Source organism: Psittacula echo (assembly GCF_963264785.1).
Source record: "Psittacula echo genome assembly, chromosome: 3".
Classification (NCBI taxonomy): domain Eukaryota; kingdom Metazoa; phylum Chordata; class Aves; order Psittaciformes; family Psittacidae; genus Psittacula; species Psittacula echo.
This window is the reverse complement of record NC_137736.1, coordinates 29,365,249-29,393,098: the sequence shown is the minus strand read 5'-3', so window position 1 is coordinate 29,393,098 and position 27,850 is coordinate 29,365,249. Positions and strand designations below refer to the sequence as shown.

At 37.1% G+C, this 27,850-nt stretch overlaps 1 protein-coding gene across 2 annotated transcripts in view; it reads left to right on the top strand.

Moving 5' to 3' along the window:
• Positions 1 to 27,850, top strand: part of SCAF4 (SR-related CTD associated factor 4) — a 45,215-nt gene that overhangs the window by 5,026 nt on the left and 12,339 nt on the right. Inside the window, exons 2-17 of one of the 2 annotated variants that reach the window (XM_080613864.1) lie at positions 6,640 to 6,723; positions 7,346 to 7,390; positions 8,231 to 8,392; positions 9,885 to 10,020; positions 12,443 to 12,582; positions 13,131 to 13,307; positions 13,655 to 13,752; positions 14,256 to 14,303; positions 15,400 to 15,508; positions 15,876 to 16,043; positions 17,414 to 17,499; positions 18,930 to 19,120; positions 21,599 to 21,699; positions 22,727 to 22,840; positions 23,542 to 23,698; positions 24,907 to 25,061. In XM_080613864.1, coding sequence (XP_080469990.1) covers positions 6,640 to 6,723; positions 7,346 to 7,390; positions 8,231 to 8,392; positions 9,885 to 10,020; positions 12,443 to 12,582; positions 13,131 to 13,307; positions 13,655 to 13,752; positions 14,256 to 14,303; positions 15,400 to 15,508; positions 15,876 to 16,043; positions 17,414 to 17,499; positions 18,930 to 19,120; positions 21,599 to 21,699; positions 22,727 to 22,840; positions 23,542 to 23,698; positions 24,907 to 25,061 — 1,971 coding nt within the window. The remainder of the gene's footprint in view (positions 1 to 6,639; positions 6,724 to 7,345; positions 7,391 to 8,230; positions 8,393 to 9,884; positions 10,021 to 12,442; positions 12,583 to 13,130; positions 13,308 to 13,654; positions 13,753 to 14,255; positions 14,304 to 15,399; positions 15,509 to 15,875; positions 16,044 to 17,413; positions 17,500 to 18,929; positions 19,121 to 21,598; positions 21,700 to 22,726; positions 22,841 to 23,541; positions 23,699 to 24,906; positions 25,062 to 27,850) is intronic. The other variant, XM_080613865.1, reaches the window with a different exon arrangement.

Sequence of the window (27,850 nt, the reverse complement as noted above, 5' to 3'; positions counted from 1 at the left end):
TGATGATGTAATTCTCATATGAGTATCTTTTGTAAAGGTGTTCCTCCTTGGTGATTGAGAATTTGTGAATGGTCTTTCCAGGCCACAGAAATAGCTTATTTGATGAAGTACTATTTAGCTTCATTGCCTGGGGTTCATATGTGGTCAAATTTAAATCTCACTTTATTTTCCAGAGGATGTAGCCTGACAACCATGAATCTTATGGTCATCTCTTACCTTTGGCAGCACCTAATACTTGGTATGCTTCACAGCTGATGGTCAAGAATTTAAAACTGAGACAACTTAGCAACAGAAGTTTAGTGGACATTACTATTTTCTTCATTTTCTTAGTAGCTTAAGGAAGAACAGGGACCTGAAGAGGAAAGGAAGCAATGAGTTTTATAGAGGAAGGAAAATGTATGTGGTTAACAGATTTTCTTTGGACCTATGCGTATTTTTTAAAACATATGACCTTTTAAAAATCTGACCATGCATTAATAGTAGTGTTTTGTTAACAGAATAGTATGGTATCTGTGCTTGTTAGTTGCATCTTCAGTCCTTTTTTACTTTATAGGCACATGAACAGATATCTACATTTATACATCTGTATAATAATAAACTTCTAGTTTGGCTCTATCGAGTGGTTTCTAAATGTGTAAATAAAATACATTCCAAAAAATAATGAATGAATGTACAGAGTACTGGCACTGTCATGTGTGTGTGGAGCCTGCTGAGAGAAATGTTCTTGAACACCTAAGGCTTGGTGAAATTACTGAGGGCACATTAGGCTACTCTGAAAATTGGAAAAGGGAAGAATGGGAGTATTGTAACAATGTCCTGAGTGCTTGATATCCACTAATCACTAAACACTGTGTTTCTTTCAGTAGATCATGCTTCTATCTGTGCTGCTTCTTTTCTGTGGGTTTTATTTAGTAAGTCTGTAAAACAGAACCATATCCTTTTATTTGTGAGTAAAGAGACCTTTCTATGGCAAAGAAACTTCAGGAAGAGAGTGAAACCAGGAAAGTCTGTTCAAGTCTTAAAGGTATTTTACTTTCCTGCAGTGTTACCTCATGCTTAAAACAGATAAATAAACTTAAGATCAACATCAAGCTTGAGCTACACCAAAGGATATAAGCCTGATCTTTTTCTTTCTGTGCCAGTGGGATAAGTCTCACTGGATGACACTCTCACTTCTTCCCTAGCAGTTTCAGATACAGAGAGTGTATAAGCTGCCTTTTTTCCTTTGACCATGTCTTATGTTTTTCCCTTGGAACCCCTGTTCCTTCTCTACTGGCATGTACACATCACTGGTTTTGCTTTTCTTGTAATGAATTCAGTATAGTTTTTCTACATTTCAACTTGCTCTTGTTCTGTAGACATACTGTGACCAGACATGCTGTCTTTTTAGGATTCTAAGGTAAGACTGTGAGTAAATTTGGATAAAGTTATTCTTCCTTTTGCTTCAAAAACACATATTCTCAGGTTTCTGTGTTAATTAGACCCTCAAAGGGGATTAATTGTAGAATGGCAGAAATTAATAATTTGCTGCTTGAAAGACTGAAAACTGCAGGCCATCATCCTGTTCCTTCTCCCATTACCCACCCCTCCTAGTACACCTCACCGAGGCTCATGAACCTGAGCAGGTTCTGCAGTTTGAGTTGAAAGGTTTTCTTAGTTCACTCCTGCCACGTTTCCTGTAGTACTTGGTACGTTACATTGATTTTTAATTTGGGATTGTTACTAGCTTGCTCTTTAAATAGCAGGCAGTATAGTTAGACTCCCTTTTACTATCTGCTATGGTTTAATGAGTGGCTCATCTTTGTTAATTGAATTGCATTTATTAGCCTGAAAATGAGCAGGTGATTTTTCTGCCTTTGAGGTTCTTGGGTTTATAGATATTTTATCCTGCACTTCAGTACTGTTATGAAAAATACACAGAAATACTCTTGAATCAATATTTTGTGGCTTGAGTTTAGTAGGCTCTTTAATAACTCCACTTTCTTGTAGTATAAGGGTTGATACGGAGCAACAAAGAAATTACTTCTTTTGAAAACGTGGTTTTAAATATGTGCCACTGAAGCACAGACTTTCAAATACAGGCAGGGAAGCTCCCTGCCTACATTTGAAGAAGTGTGTGGGGATTCAGAACTTGAAATTGTATCCTAAGCTAGAGCTTGTGTAAAATGAAAGTGTGGGTTTTCTCATGCTACTTTCAGCAGGTGTGGCGGTTATAACCTAAATATGAAAGTTTTTCTTACAACTTTTGCCTTAATGATTTTGATAAGATAGGCTAAGAAAGTTGGGGCTGTTCAGCCTGGAGGAGAGAAGGCTGCGTGAAGATCTCATAGCAGCCTTCCAGTATCTGAAGGGGGGCTATAAGGATGCTGGGGAGGGACTCTTCATTAGGGACTGTAGTGATAGGACAAGGGGTAACAGGTTAAAACTTAAACAGGGGAAGTTTAGATTGGATATAAGGAAGAAATTCTTTACTGTAAGGGTGGTGAGGCACTGGAATGGGTTGCCCAGGGAAGTTGTGCCTGCTCCATCCCTGGCGGTGTTCAAGGCCAGGTTGGACAAAGCCTTGGGTGACATGGCTTGGTGTGAGGCAGGGTGGTTGGAACTAGATGATCTTAAGGTCCTTTCCAACCCTAACTATTCTATGATTCTATGATAACATTTTGTGTTTAAGCCTTTCTACTAGTTTTTCTATATTTTTTTTTCTTTGTATATGAAAGAATCCACATAGACTGGAGGAGACAATTCTTAAACTATTGAAATGATCAAAACTGAATGAAGATTCATGTCTTGATTAGTCCTTGGGTTAATTAGTTTTTGTGTAAAAATAAAGTTTCTCTTAATTCCGTGCTGTCTTTTGCCCTATGATACCCTCCATCCTAGTGAACAGGACACTCTGGGTGGTTTTCATTCCCAAATTGATGTATTGGGTACGGTGGGCAGTAGAAATAGAGGCGGAGCTAAAGTGCTTTTTTCTTTAGCCAGCGGTGTCATTGTATGGGGAAGGAAGGTTGAGAACACCTAGTAGCTGTGGGTTTTGTTTGTTTTTCTCCAAACATCCAGTTATGGGCCATAAAAACAGGGAGTCATTTCTAGCAAGTGAAGCTTTGCAGGGCAGACCATTCCAGGCACAGGCTCCTGTTGTGAAGCAGTAAATTGGAAACACCCTGAAACTGCAAATTTTTGTTGCCATTGTTACATCCATTACATTTATTTTTTAAATAAAGTGTAAGCTTTTGTGTCTAGGTTGTTTCTTGAGCTGATCATGATGCCATTTTAAGAATTACATGTATTATTTGAAGGACTGCACTTAGAAAGCACTGCTTTTTTTTCATATACTGTTTGGGAAGTGTGTATAAAAGAAGATCCAAGTCTAATTGAATGTATGCAAATGTAAAAGTACATGGGTGTCTTACTGAACAGTTTCCCCTTCTAGCAGTGAAAATCCATGAGGAACTAGTAAGATTGTTAAATTTCAGATTTATCCATCTTTAAAAGATGATTTTGACACATTTAAGTACAATACTGAAAACTAAAGAAAAACCAACTTCAAAATAGTCATTTGGTATTCTAAAATCTTATGAAAATTTAAAAAATCAACAAAGTTTTGATGTGCTTTTCCAAGAGATAATGGTGGGTGTGTGTATGAAAAGTGGGCAGAACACAGGTGTGTGTATATATATATATACATACACACATATGTGTGCATATGTATTTGTATTTAAAAATATTTGTAGCTCAATTTGATGCATGTTTCAGCTGTAGTTGATCCTGAGCTGGAAATATCTGTGTGTACTGACCTCATAGCTTTTACTGTGTTTTTGTTCCTGTTGCAGAGTGCTGTCTGTAACAGCAAAGGAAGAGTTTACAGTGCTCAATCCTGTTCTTCCAAAGCTCTTGTTTATTTCTGCATTATTAGGCAAAGTTTCATCCTCTCATGTTCTTTAATTAGTGACTTCTCCAAGCTACCATATTCTTTATTGCATCCTCTGTGGCTACTTCAGCGCATCCAGCTGATTTCCTTTTTCCTGCCCCAGCATTTTCTTCTCCTTGGATTTTTTTTTTTTTTTAATTCCCCCTCCCAACCCCCACTCCCTTTGTTTTCCCCTGGTTGCAATGTTGTGCTTGGGATACCTTTTAAGACACTTTTATTTTTGTTGCCACTTATTTATTGCTGTCTTCTGCCCTGCTCTCCCAAGTTTCCTGGTTCTCTCCAGTTATATTCCTGAAATATGAATGCTGAAATGCTGCTTTCATAGTGGCTCATTTGTTTTTGTTATATGGGACTGGCTCCTTTTGCAGGAGGACCAGTTGCTTCTTGGTGTGTAGAGGAATGGATATGGAGTGCCTGTCTTAATGTTTTTTCCTCCTCCACTTCATTTTTTTGAGCCTTCTGGTGGTTGGCTTGTGGGTGTTGAGTTTTGGATTTTTTTGTGTGTCTTTCATTGCCTCTTTAAACAGATTTTCCTGAATTTTATTAATAGCACTGACTTTGTTCACCCAGAGTCTTTGCACTTACTCTAAAGAAATATAATTCAAAATTGAAATTAAGCTTTTTTTCTTTTTTTTTTCCCAAAAAAACAACCAACCAAAGAAAACCCTAACCAACCAAGTCAACTCACAGCCACATCTCTCCTTCTGTCTTTTATCTGTCAGTTTTTATTTGTCTGTGCTGTGATTTCTCAGCAAGCAGGGATGTTAGCTGAAATATCTTTTGCAGCTTGAATGCCTTGAAAAAACAAACATTCTGGCAATAGAACTTGCCATTTATGGTGCTTTGTAATGGAAAGTTATGGTCTTGACTTGATGTTGTTGGAAAAGGTTTCTGGCTATCACTGTCTTGAAGGACAGTTTCTTCTTTTGTATCTCTCACAATAGGAATTGAATTAATAAAGTACCTTCTTGTCTATTTGATTGGTGCAAGGCTTTCATTTTGTATTGCTGGAAGCCTTGTTATCCCTTTACTTGCCTTCAGGTATTTGGCAGAGTATTTTTATCTTCTGTGTTGTTTTTTTCTTTAACAGGGGCAGTAGATAAATCTATGTAATTTGGCCACTTCACAAGTTTCTTGGAACTATAAATTAATAGAAAAATAAGAGATAAATTTTTAAATGACATCTTACTTTGCATTACACTGTCAAATGAAGATACTTTTATTCTCTTGCTTTGTGGCAAATAATTGATTACATTTTTGGCTAGTATTCAGGGGCTCTGTTTTTTTCTTTATTGTGAAAAGCAAAATCAAATTAGGTAATGCAGAACCATTTTTTCTGTGATTTTGGGGGAATATTTCAAGGTAAAATGATTATGCGTGCATAGGAAATGTTAAAGATCTCATTTTTTTTTTGCACTAGATAAATTACGACAATATAATGATTCTACCTTTACTAAGTAAGCCACAGCTTGAATAAGAAGTTAAGTTTATGGAAAGAATAGAAAATAGTATTTAATGAGGAAGAACATCTAAATGTGATCTGTGCTACAGAAGGTGGAATTCAAAAGTAATACTGGGGCATCCTGGTTCCTCTTTTCTGCTTGGAAGATGGGAAGGAAGATTGGAGAAGAGGGAATGGTCCAGACAAGCCAGTGTTGATTATACTTCCGTGTCTAATGACTAGTAGAACAGAAGTGTGTATAGCATGCCACAAAAATGTAGTGTAGCATACAGTGTAGTTTTGCAGCTGATAATTTTGCAATGTGAATTACAACAGCATCTTATGGAATGTATAGAATTCACTGTGAATCCAGAGTAGGCAGAGTGGTCTGGAAAGTGGTGAAATGTGCATTGATGTTTTCTGGTGTGTGTGTGAGCATGCTTATGAGTGCCAGTTACTTAAAAACAAACCTCCCCAAATCCCTTATTTCCCTATTTTCTTAAAATGCTCTACAGGAAGCAAAGTATAATAAGAATATCATGCTGTTCAGATGGTGCTGGGGGCCTGAGGAAAACGTATCCCTCTTCCTTCAGCTTCCTGTGTTCAGCCTTTTGTGGATATTTCAGTGGCTCTGACTGTTCTGTGTGCAAGTTTGTTTCTCTCAGTTTCTGAAATGTGAAGCTAATGCTTGTTTCCAGAGTTTATGGCCAATACTGGCAGACAGTGGTCTTTTCTGAATGCTTAGTTTCAAGAATTTTTGAAAGTGTTTTGTGATAAATTTCCTCACGCATGAGGTGTAAGTCATGGTGATGCTATCTGTGAAAATGAAGTTTGGGTTTTTTTCGCTTGGAGTCACATTTTCAGATGTGAAGAGCTGAACGTTCTAACTGTATCCTGCATGTTTTGAATATAGAATATGCTTTCTGTGAATTCAGACTTTAAAAAAAAAAAAAAACCAAACGAGTATTTAATCTAGCACTGCAGAATCTCTTTTTGTGCTTAATGGTCCTGGTAGAATAGTACTAATCTTAACTTCTGATATGATTAAAACTCTCTAAAATAGTGTACCTGGACTATGGATATAGAAATGAGATCAGATTTATTCTGTAAGCCAGGTTCACAAAGCCTAGAAAGAGCTGCCTGTTGGCTCCTCAAGGGCCAACTGGCGTTGTGGCGATACAGAATGTGGAATGTCAATAATCAGTCAGTTCTTAGAGATGTTACCTTTTTGGTTAATACATTTTAAATGCTTGTTTTCTCTGTTTAGCTTTTTTCACTGATGGAGATGAAACCTCCTATTTCCCGAGCAAAAATGATTCTCATCACAAAAGCTGCCATTAAAGCTATTAAGGTAAAGTTCAGTAGAATAAACCTGAAACTGTAACAGTAGCCATGTTTAATTATTTTACTTCTAAGTAAAGACATTTCTGGATTTCCCACTCATAGCTTCATGGATGTTTTATTCTAGTTGGCGTTAAGAATGTTATCTAGAAACAAGTGGGTGGTGAATATCATCTCTTGGTTTTGGACTAGTAGTGTAATGCTAGCTTGATTTTTTTTTTTTTTTTTTTTTTTTCTTTGAATCATTGCTTTTTTTATGTGACACCCACTAGGATGCTGTGATTTCTATGTAATCAAATTTTAAATGTTGCAGGATGCAACTGCACCTTAATAGCGTATTAAAATGTAGCAGACTTGCTTAGAAAGTAAATGCAGAAAGCTCTCACTAATACTCTAGAATCAGTGTGTTTTTTGTGTATGCACTGACACACATCTTACAGAAAGGACGACTTGTTTTGTCTGTTCCCTTCATGAAATAGTTTCCTCTCTGCTTGATAACATACTTCTTGTTAGAATGTAGCTTAAAATACTTTGTAGTCTTTCCTAAAAGGTAATAAGCACAAAGTGTTAAAATACTTCTAAAATGATTTGGCACTGTTTAGTAGATAAATTAGTCTGTGTTTATTTTGCAGCTCTACAAGCATGTTGTCCAGATTGTGGAGAAGTTTATCAAAAAGGTAAAAAAAGAAAAATAATCTACTGATAAAGATATTGTCTGCATCCATTACTAGATATTACTAATAATGCTAGTAAATGACAGAAAGGGCTTCTGTTATTTGGGGATTGAGGGGGCGAAATTCTGTCTATAATCTCCTTTAAGTTTTCTGTAGTACATAAGGGGAGAAGAAAATTTTGAAATTTCCCTTTCCTCCTCTACCCAGCACCTGGGGAGGAAACTGAAGGTACCAAACTTCCAGTTAATCTTCACTGGCTAAGATAATACATATTTTCAAAAAATGCAGTTTTCATGCTTGCCTAGGCGTGTAGAGCAACAGGCTAGAATGTAATACTTGCTAAAACCAAAGTATCATGCTGCCTAAACTAAATTCTTCTGAGTGAAGTGGGAAAAACATGCTTTTTCATTCAGAGGTCTTCAGAGACCTCCAAAGAGAAGGACTTTCATTTAATTCTGGAGAATTGGTGGACGTAGCTCAATGCATTGAGTGTGAGGTAGCTTGACAGTAGAGTTGTGGCAGTCTGTACTGCAATGTAGTAGATGTGTTTGCAGTCACATGTTATCAAGCTAAAGGTACCTTAAAAGCAATGATTGAGAAGATAAAGGCTGTTCCAAGCTGTCCAAGTACATTTGCTCTGTCCCAAATGTGAAAGCATGTTTTTCTCCTTTCTTTCCATTTCTATACGCAAAACAAAAATAAAGCACTACAAGAAACAAATTAATACTTTTTCTTTTTCTTCCCCAAGTATACTAAGTATAGATTTCATGTAAGGATCTAAGGTGAATGCCTGTTACCTTGTTAGTGTCACTGCATAATGGAAAGTTATTTTTATGTTTTCAGTGCAAACCGGAATATAAAGTCCCTGGATTGTATGTTATTGACTCTATTGTTCGTCAGTCTCGTCACCAGTTTGGAACGGACAAAGATGTTTTTGGGCCAAGATTCTCTAAAAATATTACTGCCACATTCCAGTATTTGTATCTCTGTCCATCTGAAGACAAGGTACAGCTGTAGTTTCTCAAGTGTTGTGAATTGATGAGTGCTACCTTGGTGATTCCACTTATGTGGAAATATAAGCTAATGTGGAAAGCTAATTTGGTGATTGTCTATGTCTGTGAATGTTATATGAAATAGTAAAACATGCTGAGAAAGATTATCAAAGGTGATAGTTAAGTGGAAGTTTTGAGTTAAAATACTTAATTTCCCTAACTTCATCAGGTTTTTTTGCCTACGTAGACACTTCAACCAACAGTGCTTTAATGAATTTCTAGTACCTAAACAAAAAACCTGTATCTGCAGATATACAGCTGTGGCTGATATCCAAAGAGAATGACACTTCATTAATATGTGACTAAAACTAAGAGTATTAAGTTCATGCATTTTTGGGGCTTCATACAATTTTCAAATCTTCTGGAGGGATAGTGTACCCAGAGCTAAAAAATTAAAGTTAACTTTTTTCAGACCAAAATCTTCATTAAAGTACCCATTTCTGGTTTCTCTCTAATTGATCTTATTGTAGAAAACACTTTGTGGAATTCCTTAATTGCTTAGCTTTTGAAAGTACAGGTGGATTTGCAAGGGTGTATGTAACTATATAACTGAGTCACAGTAAGGTATTTTATTGTTGAAGCAAGAGGGAACAGAATCGATTCGTTCTTAGCAACTAAAGTAAAAGTACTTAAAATGTATATGCAAGTCGGATGACTAAGTACACAAAAAGGACAGGTATGTCAATACGACTTGTATTCTGACTTTTACCTGCCTGCATGTTCCAGCTGAAGCTGCACAGCTAGTTAGATATTATTGCTTAATACTGGGTAAAGAAGGAAGGACTAATTTCCAGCTTGGTCCCTGAAAGCTTCATCGTTCTTAATGTTAAAAAAAGAAGTGAGCTTAAAATAACAGCTGACAATCAAAAGTTCTAATTTAATCATACTGCCGTGAGCAGTTAGAATGTTTTCCACTTGCTTTCCTGATCTTTTGAATAATGGAGATGGATTTTCTGGTGTCAACATAGAACTGGGTTGGTTAGAATTAAAAAATTCAAGCAAATAGTCTTCTGTTTAACTTCAAAGTCTTGTTCTAGTATTTTATGGCCTATTTGCCCCTCTCTTTGTTAGGGTTTTCCAGTTCATGTTCTCTGTCTTGTCCCATTTGTTTGCTTCACCCCTTTATGACCATTTGTGAAGAAATGGTGGGGCTGTTGTATATCAAACCTGGATTTTCTGATTGGCCAGAACAATTTTAGGAAAATGGCACAAGTTGTGTTTTATTAAAGCAGAGAATAAAATAATTTGGCAGGTTTTATCTTTGCCATGTGAAGGGTCTTGCTGACCTATGTCGACACCACAGAGGTTGTTAAATAGGTATGCCTGATTATGTTGAATTTTCCTGTACTCTTCAAACCTTTCTTCTCGATGTATGGAACATCAGTTTAGCGTTTGTGAGTTAGGAAAGCTGTCTTTAGCGTTGATGCTTGCTTTTGTTTCAACAGAGTAAAATAGTCCGTGTCCTGAACCTTTGGCAGAAAAATGGAGTATTTAAAATTGAAATAATTCAGCCTCTTCTGGATATGGCAGCAGGAACTAGTGCCACAGCACCAATGACAGAAAATGCTACTAATAATGAAGGTATGAATGACATTATAACTTATTCTTCTTTTAAAAGGATGAATGATAATAGCTTGTTTGCTTCCACATTAAAGTGTCTAAAATTAGTTTCAACAGTAGCATATTAATAAACTCAACTTTGTGTTCAAAATTATGTGGAACAGCTGACTCATTCTAAATAAATGCTGATACTGTACTTCAGAAGTTATCAGAATGCGAACACTTATTTGGAATATATCTGTAATTTATATCGTGTGTGCATATGTACATACATAATGTGCATGCTTTACTTACAGGTAATTTCAGTGTTCCCTCCTAAAAAAATGTTTATTTTCTTTTAGTCTCAAATATTGTTCTGTTTATCAGGTTTATAATTCTGATGTAAGAGCATGCTTTTCTTATCCAGATTCTAATTTTGAAAAAATGACAAGTTAACAGCTTTATCTTTCTTTGAATTAACTTAGTATCTGAAAGGAACAGCTGCCAGTCTCTTTCAGTGTGCAGTCCTGAAATGTTTTAACTGGTGTTTCAAATCCACATTCTTGAACAGTAAATTTATGCCTGGAAGTAGGCTTTTATACAGGCTGCTGGTTGAAAACCACTGACCTAAAGAATAAAGTAATGACTGCCTTCCCACAGTATTTTCACTGGCCTATTTTATGCCACATAAAAAGCTGGTAGTGAGGTTACTGAATCATGGATGAGAATATGCATAACCACAATTCTCTCTTTCTCTGGAGGGCTTTCTGTTTGAGTTTGCACTTTATATTTCAGACTTAGCTTTGGTGACCTCCTTACTGCGCTCATATATGTTGGAGTAGGACTGGCAAAAAATGTAATGGAATAAGGGAGGTGTAGTGACAAACAGAATAATGATGCACAGTAGCATAAGTGAAAGATCTCCAGTGGTTTAGGAAAGCATATCCTATTGCCATGTTCTATAAATATGGCGTGGCAGGGAGAAGGGAAAATCTTAGCTTCTGAGCTGGTGTGCAGACTGGTTACTATACAATTTAATTCTGATATGACAGGTGAGTGGCACTATTTTCCATCTTAGTCTCATCACTAATAGCTAACAGGTTGGCTGCCTTCTGCATGTATTTTCATGTACAGAATTACTGAATTCAGTGAGATCATCCAGATGCACCAGAGGGGGTAATTTGGCCCTGAAGTAAATATGTTAATGAATAATAAGAAATATATTAATGCATAATGTGAAATAGGATCTGTTTAGCTCATAATGCTACAAAGTCTTTTTAGCCTAAAAAAGAGGGAGAAATGCAGATTTTTTCCCTTGAGCAAGCAGATAGCTTTCTGAACAGATACAGGAAATAATTTGGAAGTTAATTTGTATTTTAAAACAATCACATATCTTTTTGCAGTATTTTTATGTAGCATCTGACTTGTGGGAAAATATTCAGCATGTTTGTCTCTGCTTGCTGCGTGTCAACACTGCAGTTATTTGAACTGCAAACAGATGAATAGATTTAAAGAGTTGGTATTGTGAAGCAAACATTTGCTTAGTGTCTCAAACAAAAATTTTATTTTTTAATCTGTCTCTCCTTGTACAGTTTTATTAGTAGTCCATTAAAATATATTTGCTAAAGAATAGCTACTTGCTCACAGCATGTGGGAGTTGATGGTGTTACTGCTAATTTGTACTGACAAGCATACTTTTTTAAAAAAGTATTGTAGTATAAAGCAAAAAGAATTGGAAAGCTGCATATGTAGAAAAAGCTAATAGCATGTCTTAAAATGTAATCTCAGTTTTGTAAAGCTCAGTGAAAATGGGAGTCTTTTCCTGGAAGAATTAGTAAAAATTGTTTTTATGTTTTGGCATGTGTCTGTGCCAAAGCTGCATGTGAACAAACCCAAGCAAAGCAAGAGAGTTGCTTGGGAAATAGTTTTTTCTTTTTTAAACCTTTAATTATTACCAGACATTTAATCAAAAGTTCAGTTACTGCTTGAAAGAAGAAAGTATTAAGCGAAACTCAGTTGCTCTTCAAATCAGTTATCTAATGGTTCGTTTTAAGTATTCATCCAAAAAAATGAGTCCAGTACTTTGTAACCAGAACTAATATTTGAAGTGTATTGGTATTCATTGCTTGTAATGTAATCACTAAGTAATAGTTTTTCTCTTAACTTTTCTAAAATTGTGTAATTACAAGAACAGAGTTGTGTTCCCATGCTGGATTAGCTTTCAGACAGGGTGTTTTTCTTTGTTTGCTTTCTTAGTGTATACCATGCGCAGATGTGAGCAGTGAGTTGAGCGGTTAAAAAGGCAAAATGAATAAATATGCAATTGGGGTACCTTAGGACTTTTGGGGTTAAGTACACTATTGCAGATGGACTCTTGTTTTGAGGAAGTAGGTGTACACACTGAAGAGTAAGGTGAATGTTTCGGAGTAATGTAGTTCTTTCTCAATTCCTATGAAACTCCCAGGTTCGCCACCCCCTCCAGCGAAGGTTACTTCAGAGCCCCCTCAAGTTACTGCTAACTCAGTACCTACTGTGCCACAGTTACCCAGTTCTGATGCCTTTGCAGCTGTAGCTCAGTTGTTTCAAACAACGCAAGGACAACAGGTAACCCATTTGTATTTGATTCCCTTCTAACTGGGTTTTATGTTAAATGAGGGAGGGAAGAAAGGATGGAAGTAATAGCCTTGATTTGAAGCAGAACAAAAAGCTTTCTTAAGGTCTTCAGTGTTAACTTGTAAGAGTTAACCTCAATGTTTGAATGGTTTGAACCTTCCATCCAGTAATTAAAGTATTTGAGGAAAATTCAGTAACATATTTCTCAATAATTAGTTCTGAATTGGTACAGTTACAAAGTTTCAAGAACAGCCAAACTATATCAAACAAAACATTGAGTTCTATTGCTAGTACACTTAAACATTTACAGTGTTGAAAGGCCTGAATACTGAAATCACGGGATCTGCTGAGTGTTGCCACTAAAGTGTTTAAAAAGTGACTTTTGGTTTTGCTGGAAGTTCTCCATAGTTCAGTCAGGTTATTGGTGGTGGTCATCCTGTGTTATTGTCTGATTTGATGTAAAATTTGCATCCTACAACTCCTTCAGTATGATGTATTTAAATAAGAAAATATGCTTAATATTACATATGTTTTTGTAGCTTCAGCAAATTCTCCAGACTTTTCAACAGCCTCAAAAACCCCAGTCACCTGTCATAGATAACACTGTGATGGCTCAGGTTCAAGCTATTACTGCTCAGCTGAAAACTACAGCAGCACAACAGCCAGAACAAAAAGCTGCTTTCCCCCCACCTGAGCAAAAAACATCATTTGACAAAGTAAGTCTTCGTTTGTTCTTAGTGTTTAACTTTCTCAGTTCAGTAGAAGACTGTTTGATGAATGCCTCAATGTCCTCCATTTTTTTTGAGAGAAATATGATGCAAATTTAGTTTCTTCTCTTTGTGTTTGGAGGTCAGCTTCCTGCTTTTATAGCCTTTGCATTTTCTGAAGCTGAATAGAACTGGTCTCGGACAATTTCTGATTCTGTACTAGATTTTTATTTTCTGGTTCTAACCTCGTCTTTAATTTCAGAGCTGTTAGAATAAGACGTCAGTAATAAGGCTGTTTTGGCTGCCAATTGTATAAGATACAGAAAAAATAGTTGGTTCAATGTAATTTCTTTCAGAAGCTGCTAGATCGGTTTGACTATGATGATGAACCAGAAGCAGTGGAAGATTCGAAGAAAGAAGATTCAGCTCCTTCTTCAGTTTCTCAGCCAGCTTTGTGAGTTTGTGTCACTATACAATAGCAAATCTTTGTTCTAAAAAATCTTTAGGTTGGAAAACTGATTAAGAGTCACTTCAGTACTTAACAGTTACAGTCCAAAGTTAAAATGTTGTTAACAATTTTTGGTGGGTTTTGGATTTGTTTTTTTCTTTTTGTCTTTGGTGATCTGGTGTAGGTTTGGCATGTTGCATCATTGATTGAGGAATGTGCTCTGTAGAGAAAAGCTCAGGTTTGGTTTCAACATGAGTTTTCATGTTTTTATTGCACAACTGAGTGTGTCAGGGCATTGTTAGTAATCGGCTGAATTGCTTTGCTGTCTGGGAAATAAATGCTGTTCCAAACATTGTGATAGCTTTAAGTATTAAAAAATTAAAATTGGCTTTGCAGCTTTACATTCTCCAACACTGAATACTCACACAAACTCAAACTCCTGTTTCCCGTTCGATATGCATTATGATAAAGTCTTAAATTACATGATCACATACTAGTTTTTTCCACAGGACCTCTCTCTCATTCAGTGCACAGGCTGGATGGTGCTCAATACCTGGGTTAGTCAATTTCTTTTTTTCCCTGCTTCAGTATGTGGCCCTATGTCTTACTTTCTGTATATGACATCCAAACCCTGCTCTCAAAAAAAGAATCACTAACTTTGTCTTAGCTTTCTTGCTGTGTTTATCATCTTGAGCACTTTTATGTTCCACAAGTTAATTGAAATGCTTTTTGAATAAATTGGTAGTATTTTGCCTATAATACAGATGGAACTCTGGAGTACAGAAAGATGAGGTGTAGGTCAAATGTAAGCACTGCTTGTGCATGCCCAACTAAAGATCACTGGGCTAGGCTTTTCAAAATGTTCTGTTGGTAACACTTCAAAGCCTCTGTCCTTACAGTTGCGTCAGATGCTTCTGAAGATTGGATTCCAGTAGTCTCATTTTGGGCACACAAAATCAGTAATACTTCATATGAAACTCTGACCTGTCAAGAATCATCCAAGATTATGCCTTAAAATACTACAAAGTTCCATTTCGCATCACCATGAAATTCCTTTATCTTCTTGAAATCCTGTTCAGTTTCTAACACAAACTGCATCCTGTCAACAGGTCCTATTAACTGTGCAGACCTCATTAATTCCCTGAGCACTGTCCATTCTGTGTGTTGAATTGGGAAGTGAATGGCATTACTGTCATCCTTGTGTGATACACATACCGCTTTCTCCTCTCCCCTAAATTCTTCCCAAACTAAAGGGGTTTTTTTTCCAGCAAAAGTATGGCAAATTTATTTTCTTCGAGGAAAAGGCTTACTTTTGTTCCCAAAAGAGGAGCTGGAAAGGAAGTTAGCCTAGAGCAGACAACCTTCATGAAGGATTTCCATAGACAGATCTTTAGCAAGATCATATAAGTACAGTATAAGTATGCTTAAACTTTCATATAACCTTTCTTCAAGTGATAAAGGACTACTCTTAAGAGTAGAGAAAAGATAAGGAAGCCACTCTTTTGTTTTTGCTTTTTCTGAACGTAAGTGGGATTATAATAATTTTTGTATCTAAATATGAAGCAAGAATGTGTAAATATATATAAAAATAAGTAAAATAAAGAAAAAAAATCTTAATACTGACTTATCTCACCAAAATATTACTGGTTTTAGTGGATTTCCAGCAGAAGGTATGCAACAGCCAGTATTTCCTCAACTTCCCAATATGGATCCTTTCCAGCAGCGAATGATGGGAATGCAGCAGGATCCAATGCGCCACCAGGTAACTTCAGGAATTTCCCTTGTCTCTCTGTTGTGTTACATTTTCTTTCTTTTGTGGGTTTCTTTGGCGCAGAATTAAGGAAGTGTTCTTCTTGAACAGCAAATATGGCTTAGCCCTACAGCTTTCCCAAGAAACATATATTTGTTCTCTGATCTAGTCGATCTTTGAAGAACAGACAATATAAAATAAAGATTTTTATTTTATACACCTGAACGCTCAACCTACTTAATCTTTCTTGGGCTTCTAGTCTTTAATTGTGTCTTTGGAGCAGAGGTACAATTTTACATTAGCAAACTGGGAAAATTAATGTAATTTTTTTTCCCTAACTGGAAGTTTTTGTGGGGTTTTTTTTTTTTCTTCTCCAAAGGTTCCACTTCCTCCTAATGGGCAAATGCCAGGTTTCGGTCTCTTGCCTACTCCTCAGTACCCACCCATGGCTCAGCCTGTGATTCCACCAGCGGCACCTACACAGCAAAGTTTTCAGTCTCCTTTTCCAGTACAGAGTGAATCACACATGCAAAAAACACATCAACAGGTGAGAACCCTTTGCAGTAAACAAACTGTGATGTTCCAATATGTCTCTTTCTCAAACATCTGTAGTTTGTTCAGGAGGTGAAATTTCATGATAACCATGGTCAGAGATGGCTATGAGATGTTGCTTATCTGAAAGAAAGTTAGAGAGCATCAGTGCTGTTCATGACAAGTCTGGTACTTCAGAAGCCTAGTAAAACCAGCTTATATATGCTTTATGCCTCCTTTTGTCAAAGTCTTAGGATTTCATTCTTACTTTCTTTCATGTCGCCATCATGCTTCAGGAATATTGTGTTCCATTGAGTTCTAAGGAAGCAATCTCATTCTGGAGAGAAATGATCTGGAAAAGTGAACTTTTAAGGGCCTGGTAGATCATTAATGTAGTGGAAATGGACTCGGAGGTCTGTAAAAGTTTTAAAAAATTCAAGTGTATTCAGGCACCTCTCTCTCATTCCTAAGATTTTGGAGGATATTGTTGGTTTGGTAACTGGCTGTTTAGAAGACATCAAAGAGCAGGTCTGTTGATGAGCCTGTAATTAACAAAATAAACAAACAAAACCCACAACAACAGAACTTGAATGTATTTGTTCCAATCAAAGGAAATCCTAAAATGAGAAATAGAGATGGTACCACGCTGTCTTTATGTGGTGACCTGTGATATTGCAGATTCTAGAAATAAGTTCTTGCTTTACTCTTGGAATAAAGGGACAATACTCAAGACTGGGGTTTTTTAATTAGTTTTTAGTCTTGAATTCTTTTGAATCAATACATTCTAAAATATTGCTTGTTTGGATGTTCCTTTCCAGGGTGGCATCATGAAAACTATTTAGTTTAGGCAGGACACAGTATGTTCTATACTGGGAAGCTGTAGAAGATTTGGAGTAGGAAGGAAGAGCTGTGTTGAACTTAATGTTTTTTTTAAAGTATGTTCTTACATTTGATGTGTTTTGATGACTTACTGCTTCATTCTTCAAATGTATTGTATTGTAATTGGCTTTTTTATATGGCTTAAAGTAGTTTTCTATAACATCTTGGAGAAAAGTGTTCTAGTAGACAGAGCAAGATCACTGGCTGCCTTCTAATGAATATAATCATACTCTGTGGAAAAACAGTAATTGGCAAATTGAGAATGAAAATTCTGTGTAAATTAACTTTATTATATTTTGCAGTGGTTGTCTGAAGTTCATTTAATACTGGACTGTCTCCCTGTTAGTGACTACAAAGCAGTGGTGAAGCTTGTGAGGAGAGTTGCACTACATTTTAATTTCACATGTGTGAATCTGAAATATAATTTTAGTGCTGTTACATAATTGAGTTTAGGCAAAAAATGAAGTAAAATGCTTGTGCTACTCACCAGTCAACTTCATCTTTTAGGATATGGAAGTGGAACAGCCACCTACTCAAGAGGGAAAACGTCATGTTTCTGACAACAGAAAGTCAAGATCTAGATCTGCATCAAGGTAAACTAGTGAAAGTTCTTTTAGTGAGGGTATATATTATACCAAATATTGGATTTTAGTGTAAGAACTTACATGTGTCATGTCTAAAGACTAGAAAAGCTTTACGAATTCTCTACAAGTGCTGAGGAGAGTTAATGCTGATTATCTGGAGCGCAGATAATCTGGTGCTGTGCTGCCGAATCTACTGTGGGGGTGGTAACTTCTAACTGAGATAACAGTAAATAGGTGAGAGGTGATCGAACTCCTTGAACTATTAGTGGAGCTCTTTTTCAGTGCCTTAGGACATAGTCCTGTTACCTGTATTTCGAGTTGGCTTCTTGAGGGGTGCCCTGCTCAGCATACTTCCTTAGAAGTAGTTTCTTGTAAGTGCACAATTACGCTGTAAAAGTTGGATTCTATGACTAAATGTGGAAGACATGTTTAGCAAAATAGTCCATTTCAATTTAATCTAAAGATTAATTACAAGAAATTACTGTCTGCATGTTATTCTCTGTATGGACAACACTAGTGAAATTTCTTAGTAAAGTCAAAACTGTCAAGGCTTTATTTGAATTCCCCTTCAGAAAGAGAGAACAAAACCAGACCTTTTAAGTTTCTTATGTCTGAGCAGAGTTGTGTATAAGTACAGCTAAATGTTGTATGTACTTCGGAAACAGTGCAGTACTGAAATAAGAAACAGATTATTGACTCTTAAGACTTGTGAACTTCTGAAAGTCATCTACCTTCTAAGGAAAATTTGATGTCTGTACTGCTGTCTTCTATTGGTAGTTACTTCCATACTTGTTAATATTGGGTAAATTTTAGGGAAGCAGAATATGATGGTTTAGTTTTGTCTATGCTCTAAAGGCACTCTTCTTATGAAGAAATCTGTGATCCGGTATACCATGGGACTTTGCCTGTCACAGAGGCAGTATATCCCATATCTCAGGTGGCCTAACAAATCTGGCTCCAGTATTAAAGCAAAGCTTCCCCTTTGCCAAGTTTCATATGCCTTCTTTGAATGACTTTCTTACTCTCTCTTCCAGACCTTGAGTGGTTTAGAACTGGAACACGATGTAAAATACAAGTTCAGTGACAGAATTTGTTTAATCTGTTTTTTAGACATTCTTTTGTAAAAGCAGTAAACATACTCCTCATATAAGCAGATTTTTTTTTTTTTCTGTGTTAGTGTGGACATAATTTTGATAGTCAACTTCAATACAAAATGAAAAGAAGAAATTGAAAAGTAACAAACTGCTCAGCTGGAGTGCATTAATAAAGCTGCTGTTAAAATATATTCTAGTTTTAGATGCATGTGAATGAACTTGGATTTAGGTTTTTTAATTGACTGAACACTTGCTCTATTATTTAAATAAATATCTGAAATACTTACCTATCTGTCAGTGTCTGTGTCAGAAAGATTGAATGTACATGGCTGTTACTTGAACTAGGTCACCTAAAAGGAGACGTTCAAGATCTGGCTCCCGGTCTCGAAGGTCACGCCATCGTCGATCTCGGTCTCGGTCCAGGGATAGACGCCGACACTCTCCTAAGTCTCGGTCACAAGAAAGACGTGAACGTGAGCGGGAGAGAGAACGCAGGTCAAAAGGTCTTCCTCAGATCAAGTCAGAAACTGTTAGTGGTAAGTTTATTCTTTCTCTTTATTATTGATGCAACTCTGCAAATTCTTGTAATGCCATTTTTTCAGATGGTCAACACCTTTTGGCTCATATATGGGCTTTTTTTTTGTCTGTGCCCACTATTTTCTATAATGAATTTTAGAGTTCTGTGAAGTTGAAGATGCTACAGTAGATTCTATGCCTGTGTAAAATGAAATACTAGGAAGACAAATGGGTATTTTAGAAAAACTAATTATCTAACTGTATGTATCAGACTTTAAAAAAAAATTTAATGTTGATGAGTCCACTTATCTTCAGTATCCGGTACCTGCTCAGGATATCCCAGAAGAAACCTCTTGGTCTAATGTGTGTTATTTTTTAATTTTTTTTTTTTTTTGTTGAGTATAATGCTACTTGATGTGGGTTCCAAGACTCATCCAGACAGAATTAAAGTAAATTCTGTTATCATTTATTTTCTGAATTGTTGTAAAGCTGGTAAGAATTAAATTCACCACACATCCCTATACTTCCTTTACTCATTCATAGTAGATAGTTTGGCATCTTTGAAGTATGTCCAAGTCACAAATATTTTGGCTGTAAAATGAGGAAAGAAAAAGCTGAAACACCATGTTTTCCTTTTCCATCCTTTAGCTTGACATACAAGGTAAAGCAGATTGAGCAGCAAGAAGTTGAGCATTTCTTCTAATGATTTGATGTGTGTGTCTCAAACTTGGAGTGGAACTTTGACCTGGAAAACACACAGGCTAATGTTCAGATTTCTGAAATAATCTCTGCTTTGCCTGTGTTTATAGACAGAATATAGTAGTTGTCTTCTGAATATATCTGGGGAGTGTGGAATCTTCTCTGGGGTCAGCAAATAAAATGAGAAACGTTCTTCTTATATAAGAGAGATGAAAACTAAAGAGCTTGAACTGGGCAAAACCTTGTAATGATAATACCACTATATTAAAAGGACTGAATGTGAGATGACAGTGTGCGCTCGCAGCCCAGAAAGCCAGCTGTATCCTGGGCTGCATCAAAAGGAGCGTGACCAGCAGGTCAAAGGAGGTGATCCTGCCCCTCTACTCTGCTCTCGTGAGACCTCACTTGGAGTATTGTGTACAGTTCTGGTGTCCTCAACATAAAAAGGACATGGAACTGTTGGAACAAGTCCAGAGGAGGGCCACGAGGATGATCAGGGGACTGGAGCACCTCCTGTATGAAGACAGGCCGAGAAAGTTGGGGCTGTTCAACCTGGAGAAGAGAAGGCTGCGTGGAGACCTCATAGCAGCCTTCCAGTATCTGAAGGGGGGCCTACAAGGATGCTGGGGATGGACTCTTCATCAGGGACTGTAGTGACAGGACAAGGGGTAACGGGTTCAAACTTAAACAGGGGAAGTTTAGATTGGATATAAGGAAGAAATTCTTTACTGAGAGGGTGGTGAGGCACTGGAATGGGTTGCCCAGGGAAGTTGTGAATGCTCCATCCTTGGTGGTGTTCAAGGCCAGGTTGGATGAGGCCTTGGGTGACATGGTTTGGTGTGGGGTGTCCCTGCCCATGACAGGGGGGTTGGAACTAAATGATCTTAAGGTCTTTTCCAACCCTAACTATTCTATGGCTGCAAAGACTTAGTAGCTGTTCCATAATAGCTTACTGGCTTTTTAGTGGTGTAACATAGGCTTTTGCCAGTCTTCTCCAGATTCTGTCACCTAATGCTTTTTATGTTTGCAGTTTTATATCACTTAGTAGGAGAAACATCAGTGAGTGTTAGATGTTGCTGCACTAGTCAGCAGTGTGATACTTTGAGCTCAATCTGCTGTTTTATTACCTTGAAGCATGAAGTGAGATAAGCATGGTGCTTACTCTTTCCTGAAAGACAAGCTCCTTGTGTCAATACACTTAACTGTAGAAAGAAATGGCGTTGAATACTAAAGAGTTTAAAAATTTGGTTGCTCATTGTAGTTGAATTGTCACCACATTCTGCAGGAAAATCTTGCTAGTGGTGAGTATATCACCATAAGCAATGTAATAATAATCTTGCCAGTAAGTACATCCATAACTTGTAATGGTGGCCCCTAGCTTGGATTTCACACTAAGCAGAATAAGTTACCTGATTGTGAAATACCCACTGTATGTGTTGGGATATTTCATGGAGCGTTGTTGGCACCAAAACATTTTTTTCCCTTTCTGTGATCATTTGCCCAACTCACAATCATCAGAACTTGCTGGTCACTTCAATATTAGTTAACTAGAGAACTTTTTAGTGCATTCTAACAGTCATTCTGATGTAGCTGCTGTGGCTAACTGTTAGTACAGCTCTAGGCAGGCAAGAAAAAGAGGTTTCTTTCCAAACACTCCTAAAGATTAAAATATACTCATTAATTTTAGCTGGTTCTTATTTGTATAATTGACAATATTAGAATGAGTATTTTGACATTCTGACTTGTGAAATGTGTATTTCCAAGTGCTCTTACAGTCTGTGTTAACTCTTTGATTGTAGTCTGTAGTACTACACTTTGGGTAGGACAACTTGACAAAAGGACAACTCAACAGGATGTTGGAAGTCTTTTGGAGGAGTTTGGCCCAATTGAGTCAATAAATGTAAGTATAAATGGTTCAGTGTAAGCTACACTTGCTGCGTAGGCCTTGATTAGAGAAGGTCTTTTCAGACTGTTTCAAGACAGCTTTACTTTTGCTACATTCAAAAGATTCAAGAGCTCTCATTTCCTGTATTGTTGTGTTTTCTAATGTGTAAATTCAGTTGGCAAGACGGCAATTGCTTTAGTTCCTTGCAGTTTAAAAATGCTGTTGGGGGTAATACAGAAGATTATCCCATATTCATTAAAAAGATCATACTCTCTCTGTTGAGAATTGAATGAGAAAGGGCTATTGAGGAGATGGGTACAGAATTACCTGCTGTAGTACAGAGTTCCTTGTCCGCTCCATTTTGTTTGATTATAGAAATATAAACTCTCAGATGGTGTTCTTCTTTCTTTTGCTTGTTTCTCTTTTGTCATTTTAGTCATAAAATGGAGAACTTGTTATGCTTTGCTGTACTTAATAGCTGTTCTGGTAGCTATAACATTTCATTTAAACAAACAAAAAGAAGCGACTGTAATTTTTTCCTATTCCTGAATTTTGTAAAATAACATCAAAGATTTTTCTCAAATGCATTACAAATAACAAGAATTATTACAAAACTGCAGATAAAACTGAATGTGGAGGTGCAGCTGGCAGCATGTGATATCTGAAATGAAGCAGGGTATTAGAGTGTCTTGTTTCTTCCAGCAAACTAACTAATTGCCAGACCACAGCTTTTACATGAACACTGCTGCTTAACAATTTTAAAGGATTAAATAAATATACAATGGTTGTCCATATTCTCTCACAGAACAGAGTTTAAAACTTTGCACATAACAAGTTGCTTTTAATTCACAAGAAATTTGTATTTCCAGAAGATACTGGGTATCCTAGTGTTTTAAACTATCGTTTTCTTTCTTACTTCCACAGTCCTTTTTGAAACACCTGCTGATGTTCCAGCTCACTGTAACTGAACACTTGTATGTTCTTCGTTACTTTGCTTATGTACTAGCAAACCTTTTATTTTTATTTTTCCCTTAAAACACAGATGATACCGCCTAGAGGATGTGCCTATATTGTAATGGTTCACAGGCAGGATGCCTACCGTGCCCTACAAAAACTTAGCCGAGGAAACTTCAAAGTCAATCAGAAATCTATAAAGGTACTTCTTGGGAAATGTCAGGCTGTTCTAAAGTTACTGTAGTTATGTAATCCTTTTTCATCTGTTCTATACTTTCATGTATTCTGGATATGGTATTCTCTAAATTTATGTGAATGGGCCACTTCTTTTTTTGATAAGTATTCTTCCTGTGATGTAATGTGACTAGTGGAACTTGTATCAGTTTCCTTGAAAGACTGCCAGCAGTTCTCTATTTAACCAACAAAAATGGTGCCCTTTTAGTCACTGCAGTGGACTGTAACTGTTTTTCTTCTTGCTGGTTATTTGTCTTATAACAGATTTTAATTACATATGATAATCCTACAAGGACTACTACGAAATAAAGAAGGCATTCATTCGTGAAGTTCTTCCTTTTGTAGAATATCATATTAGAGTGTGACACTGTCCTCTGAAGAGAAACAGAATTAATCTTAGTGACTAGGGAATGTTTGAAGCAGCTGCCTTTATACTTGCTTACAAATCAGGTGCAGAAGTCAGGCCAAGAAATAAGTGCTAAGTCTGCTTTAAAACCCCTCTTATTTCAGAGTTCTGTAACTAACCTTTTTTTCCTGCTGTTTCAATTAAGAGTATTCTTTTGCTTTTTAACCTCAAATGGTAATGCTGTTTTGTGAGAACTACGTATTAAATCAATTAAAATGGAAAAAATTTACTGACTACATGTATTTCCTCCCCCTCCCCCAAAGATTGCATGGGCTTTGAATAAAGGAATAAAGCCAGATTACAAGCAGTATTGGGATGTAGAATTGGGTGTTACTTACATACCATGGGACAAAGTGAAACCTGAAGATCTTGAAAGTTTCTGTGAAGGAGGAATGTTGGACAATGAAACTCTTAGTCCAGGTAAATCATTGTTACATCTTTAAATGCTTAAAAAAAAAAAGAAATTGTCCTTTGTGCTGATGCGCTGGAGTTGGTGTGGCTGACCTCTATGACTCTGGGGTACATATAAAATTCTTGAAATGGTTGAGAAGTGCAGCATGTGTAACCCATAAATTGGAGAGAGTTTGTAAGCAGTTCACGACAGTCCCTCATCAGCAGTTGTGCAGCTGAGCTACAGATGCATGTGGATACCAAGTGATCTGTCAGCTGTGCAAGTCTTTGCCCTTCATGGTAATGAATGATGCAAATGTCTTGTATTTGTTAGTCGTAGAGCCAGTTTGGTGGTCCCGTCCTCTGTCCTGTTTTGTGTCTGTCTGTGTGCCTGTCATGTCTCCCCCCAACCCCCAGGTTTATGTGGCTGGCTTTTTAATCATTATTTTAGGGTTTTGTCATTCTGTCCAATGTGCCTTAATGAAGTGGTGGTTATTCTAAGTAGTAGCATCTCTTCCTGATAAATACACAAAAATAAGTTGAGTGTGTATTTAAAATGAAAGTAATGAAGGATAAACATAACCTCGGTGTCTTCTTGATGCTTTTTCCCATAATGCTTCTTCACTGATTCCTTTTTTCTGCTTAGCTGTCTTTTCCCAGGAAGTCCTGACAAACAACAGGAGCCATATTTTTTCTGTAAAATGAGTTTAATGCTGTATTTGATGTTTCTCTTATTTCTTATTTCGCTGCAATTCTTTATTGTTGTATTCCCATTTTCCTTGGTCAAGACATAAAAAATATTATTTTTTCAGAAGTGACTTCTCAAATTAGTGAAGAAGCTGCTGCCTTCTTGCACAAGAGGAATGGAATGAATCTGTTGAAGGCTTGTCCCAAAGCAGCCTTAGTGGCTTTGTTGCAGATAATGTGTTTCAGAGCCCTGGACATATATAAGTGCTGTCAAGTGCTAAGAATTGTTAAATGACTAATGAAATGAATAAATTTACTTGCTATGGTTCAGTGATTTGTTGTACTGTGTTTAAAGTAATGTGGAATTTTTATTGTCAGAAATAGGTTTAAATGCGTCTTTGCGTTGTGCATCTCAGTATCTGAATAATTTGGTTACATAATTGTTTTAAACTTCACAAACCATGGCAGTTTCACAAGGCAGTACTTGTCTATTTGTCTGTTTCTATTGAGCTGATACTTTTTTCTTTCTTTCTTTTTTTTTTTAAAAATAGAGTGGAAGGGTATTCCCAAGAAATCTGAAAATGAGGTAGCTCAAAATGGAGGTGCAGAAGCTGCGCATAATGAACCTGTGTCACCTATACCTAAAGCTTTACCTGTTCCAATGCCTGTTCCCATGCCTGCACCAATAACAGTACCTCCTCCACAGGTGAGAGTTGCTTCTCATTTGCTCTGGATATCTAAACAAAAACTTACTTTAAATAATAACTCAGTATGGCAATGTGTACATTAAAGAGAGGGAGAAAATACAATGAATAGTAACTAGTTGATTTTGTGTGTATGTTTGTCACGTTGTTGTCCCCAGTTAAAAATGCTCTTCTTAGCAGACTGGCCATGCTGTCAGTTTATGAAGTTGACTTTCCTGTGCTGTAAATTCACTGTGGCACAGGAAGTCCATTATTTGAGCTCCTGATGTAAAAAAGCAATACAGTCTCATAGAATCATAGAATAGTTAGGGTTGGAAAGGACCTTAAGATCATCTAGTTCCAACTCCCCTGCCATGGGCACGGACACCCCACACTAAACCATTGTCACCCAAGGCCTCATCCAACCTGGCCTTGAACACCGCCAAGGATGGAGCATTCACAACTTCCCTGGGCAACGCATTCCAGTGCCTCACCACCCTCTCAGTAAAGAATTTCTTCCTTATATCCAATCTAAACTTCCCCTGTTTAAGTTTGAACCCATTACCCCTTGTCCTGTCACTACAGTCCCTGATGAAGAGTCCATCCCCAGCATCCTTGTAGGCCCCCCTTCAGATACTGGAAGGCTGCTATGAGGTCTCCACGCAGCCTTCTCTTCTCCAGGCTGAACAGCCCCAAATTGCAGTGGCAATGGAAAACTTGAAAAAAAACCTGAACCTGTTAGGTTTTGGAGCATGTTTTGTGTCCAGCTGGGGCAAAGCGTCTGGTTTGATTTCTCTGAAAAGGGATGTAGTTTGCATGTACTAGAACAGTCCAGGCAGCTGAGTCAGCATGTGGTTAGTGGGAACAGTGTAGAGTTTGCTCCAAAACCTCATGAGTGCTCTCATGCTAATGTAGGCAGAGCCTGTGTGTATCTGCCAGATCTTTATTTGAAGCATTGTAGGACTGTCCTTCTAATATCTGTTCTCTCAGTCCCAAATACATTATTGCAGTAGATTCTTTTTATTAATAGGCTAAATTGCGTCCTCTCAATTCTATGAATGCATTTTTCTCTGTTTTCCTCCATTAATTTTCCTCACTGGTTACTTTAATGTGCTATAGACCTTCTAAAATACGCACGTTGCTTTCATGTTTGTTGGTATTATGTATACTCTCTTTGAACAGCATTTGGGAATTCCTGCATTGTTATGATGATTCTTTAGTTGAAGCTGATGTTGTATGTTCATTCACTTAAAGAACACTTGGAAATTTTACCATTAGTTTAAGTAGTGTGTAGTAACTATTACTCAGTAACACATGTAATAATAGAATGGTAGCGGAGGGTCTCCCTGCTGGTGGCAGGGGAGTTGGAACTAGATGATCTCTAAGGCTCTTCCGAAACTATGCAGTGATTTCTTTTAACTGTAATTATTGACAGCCACGTTACAACTTCTATATTAAAAGCTTTCCTTGTAACTGTTAAAATAGTAGTATGCTTATCCTAAATGGCAAAAAGTGTGAAGAAAACTATTTTGTATCTTGAGAAAATATGATTTATGAACTACAGTAATCGTAGACACTCCGAAGAGATCAATAATTGAAATTAATTGAAGACACACATAATTTAACCAGTTATGTGGTTCGAGGACATACATGAATTTTGTAATTTCAGAGAGTTTTAATAGCTATTACTGTATTAAAGTAGTGATTTTGTTTATTTTTCTTAAATCCATGCTGAAAAAGAAAGCAGAAAGAAGAAACCAGGCAATTTGAGAATATATTGAGTTATGCTGATTGCTTGTCTCTGCCTCATCAGCTTCAGTTTTTACTATGAGAAAGAAACTTGCATCTTCACAAATTCAGGCCAGGATCAGGGAAATGTATTGAGTCTTCATATTTTTTTCCTTATGAACTTTTGTGCTTGCACTTGACCAATTCATTTGTTTTAGCTGGCCCTAAAATTACAGTTGTTTAATAATTTTTAAACAGTTCTTAAAACTTTCAAATGAAGTTCAGCTGTGATGACATTAGTGGTGGTTAGTAGTAAAAGTAACGTGTTTGTAGTATGCAAATGTGACCTAGTGCCTAAAGGAAAAAGCTCATTATATTCCACTTATTTTGTTTTAAATAACTTTGTGGAACATCACTGCATTTTAATGAATTACCTGATGTGGTTTTATCCCCTGATGCAGGCAGAACTGCTTTCATTTGTATTTGGCTTCGGTGTTTGGGACTCTAAGAGGTGGGGAGGTTGTTGTGAGTGCTGGGTAGCTACTGACACTGCCCAGCGCGGAATGGGCACATACAGCAGTACCAGGTTGCTCAATCTGTCCACGTTGCTGCTCCCCTGCTTAGCAATGGAAAGCACGCTGCCCACCCTAGTCCCTCTGACTGGAGAAGTGGGATTGACGTGCGTGGTAATTCACAACAGGCTTCATGCGTTGTCCTGGTGTAGGCTGCAGTGATCAAGCATATGGCTGCCTGGCAGATAACCCAAACAGCTTTGACAGCAGGATTCACGTTAACTTTTCTCACTTCTCGACCTTCCTTTTTCTTGGACTTTCTCCTTTCTTTCTCCATTCCAGTCTTCTCCCAAGTAAACAGCTCTCCCCTAATTATTTTTTATCATGTTGGTCCCAGTTTTGCTGCATCTGGGATCCAGATTTGCTATTTATGATGCCATTGCCATTAAGTAATATGTCCTTGTTACAGTATTCCTGGATATGGTTACTTACACACTGTTGAGAGTTGGTTTCTGTTAATAGCATTTGTGATGACCACTTTTGTTGTGCAGTTGTTGATGAGGTTTTGAGCA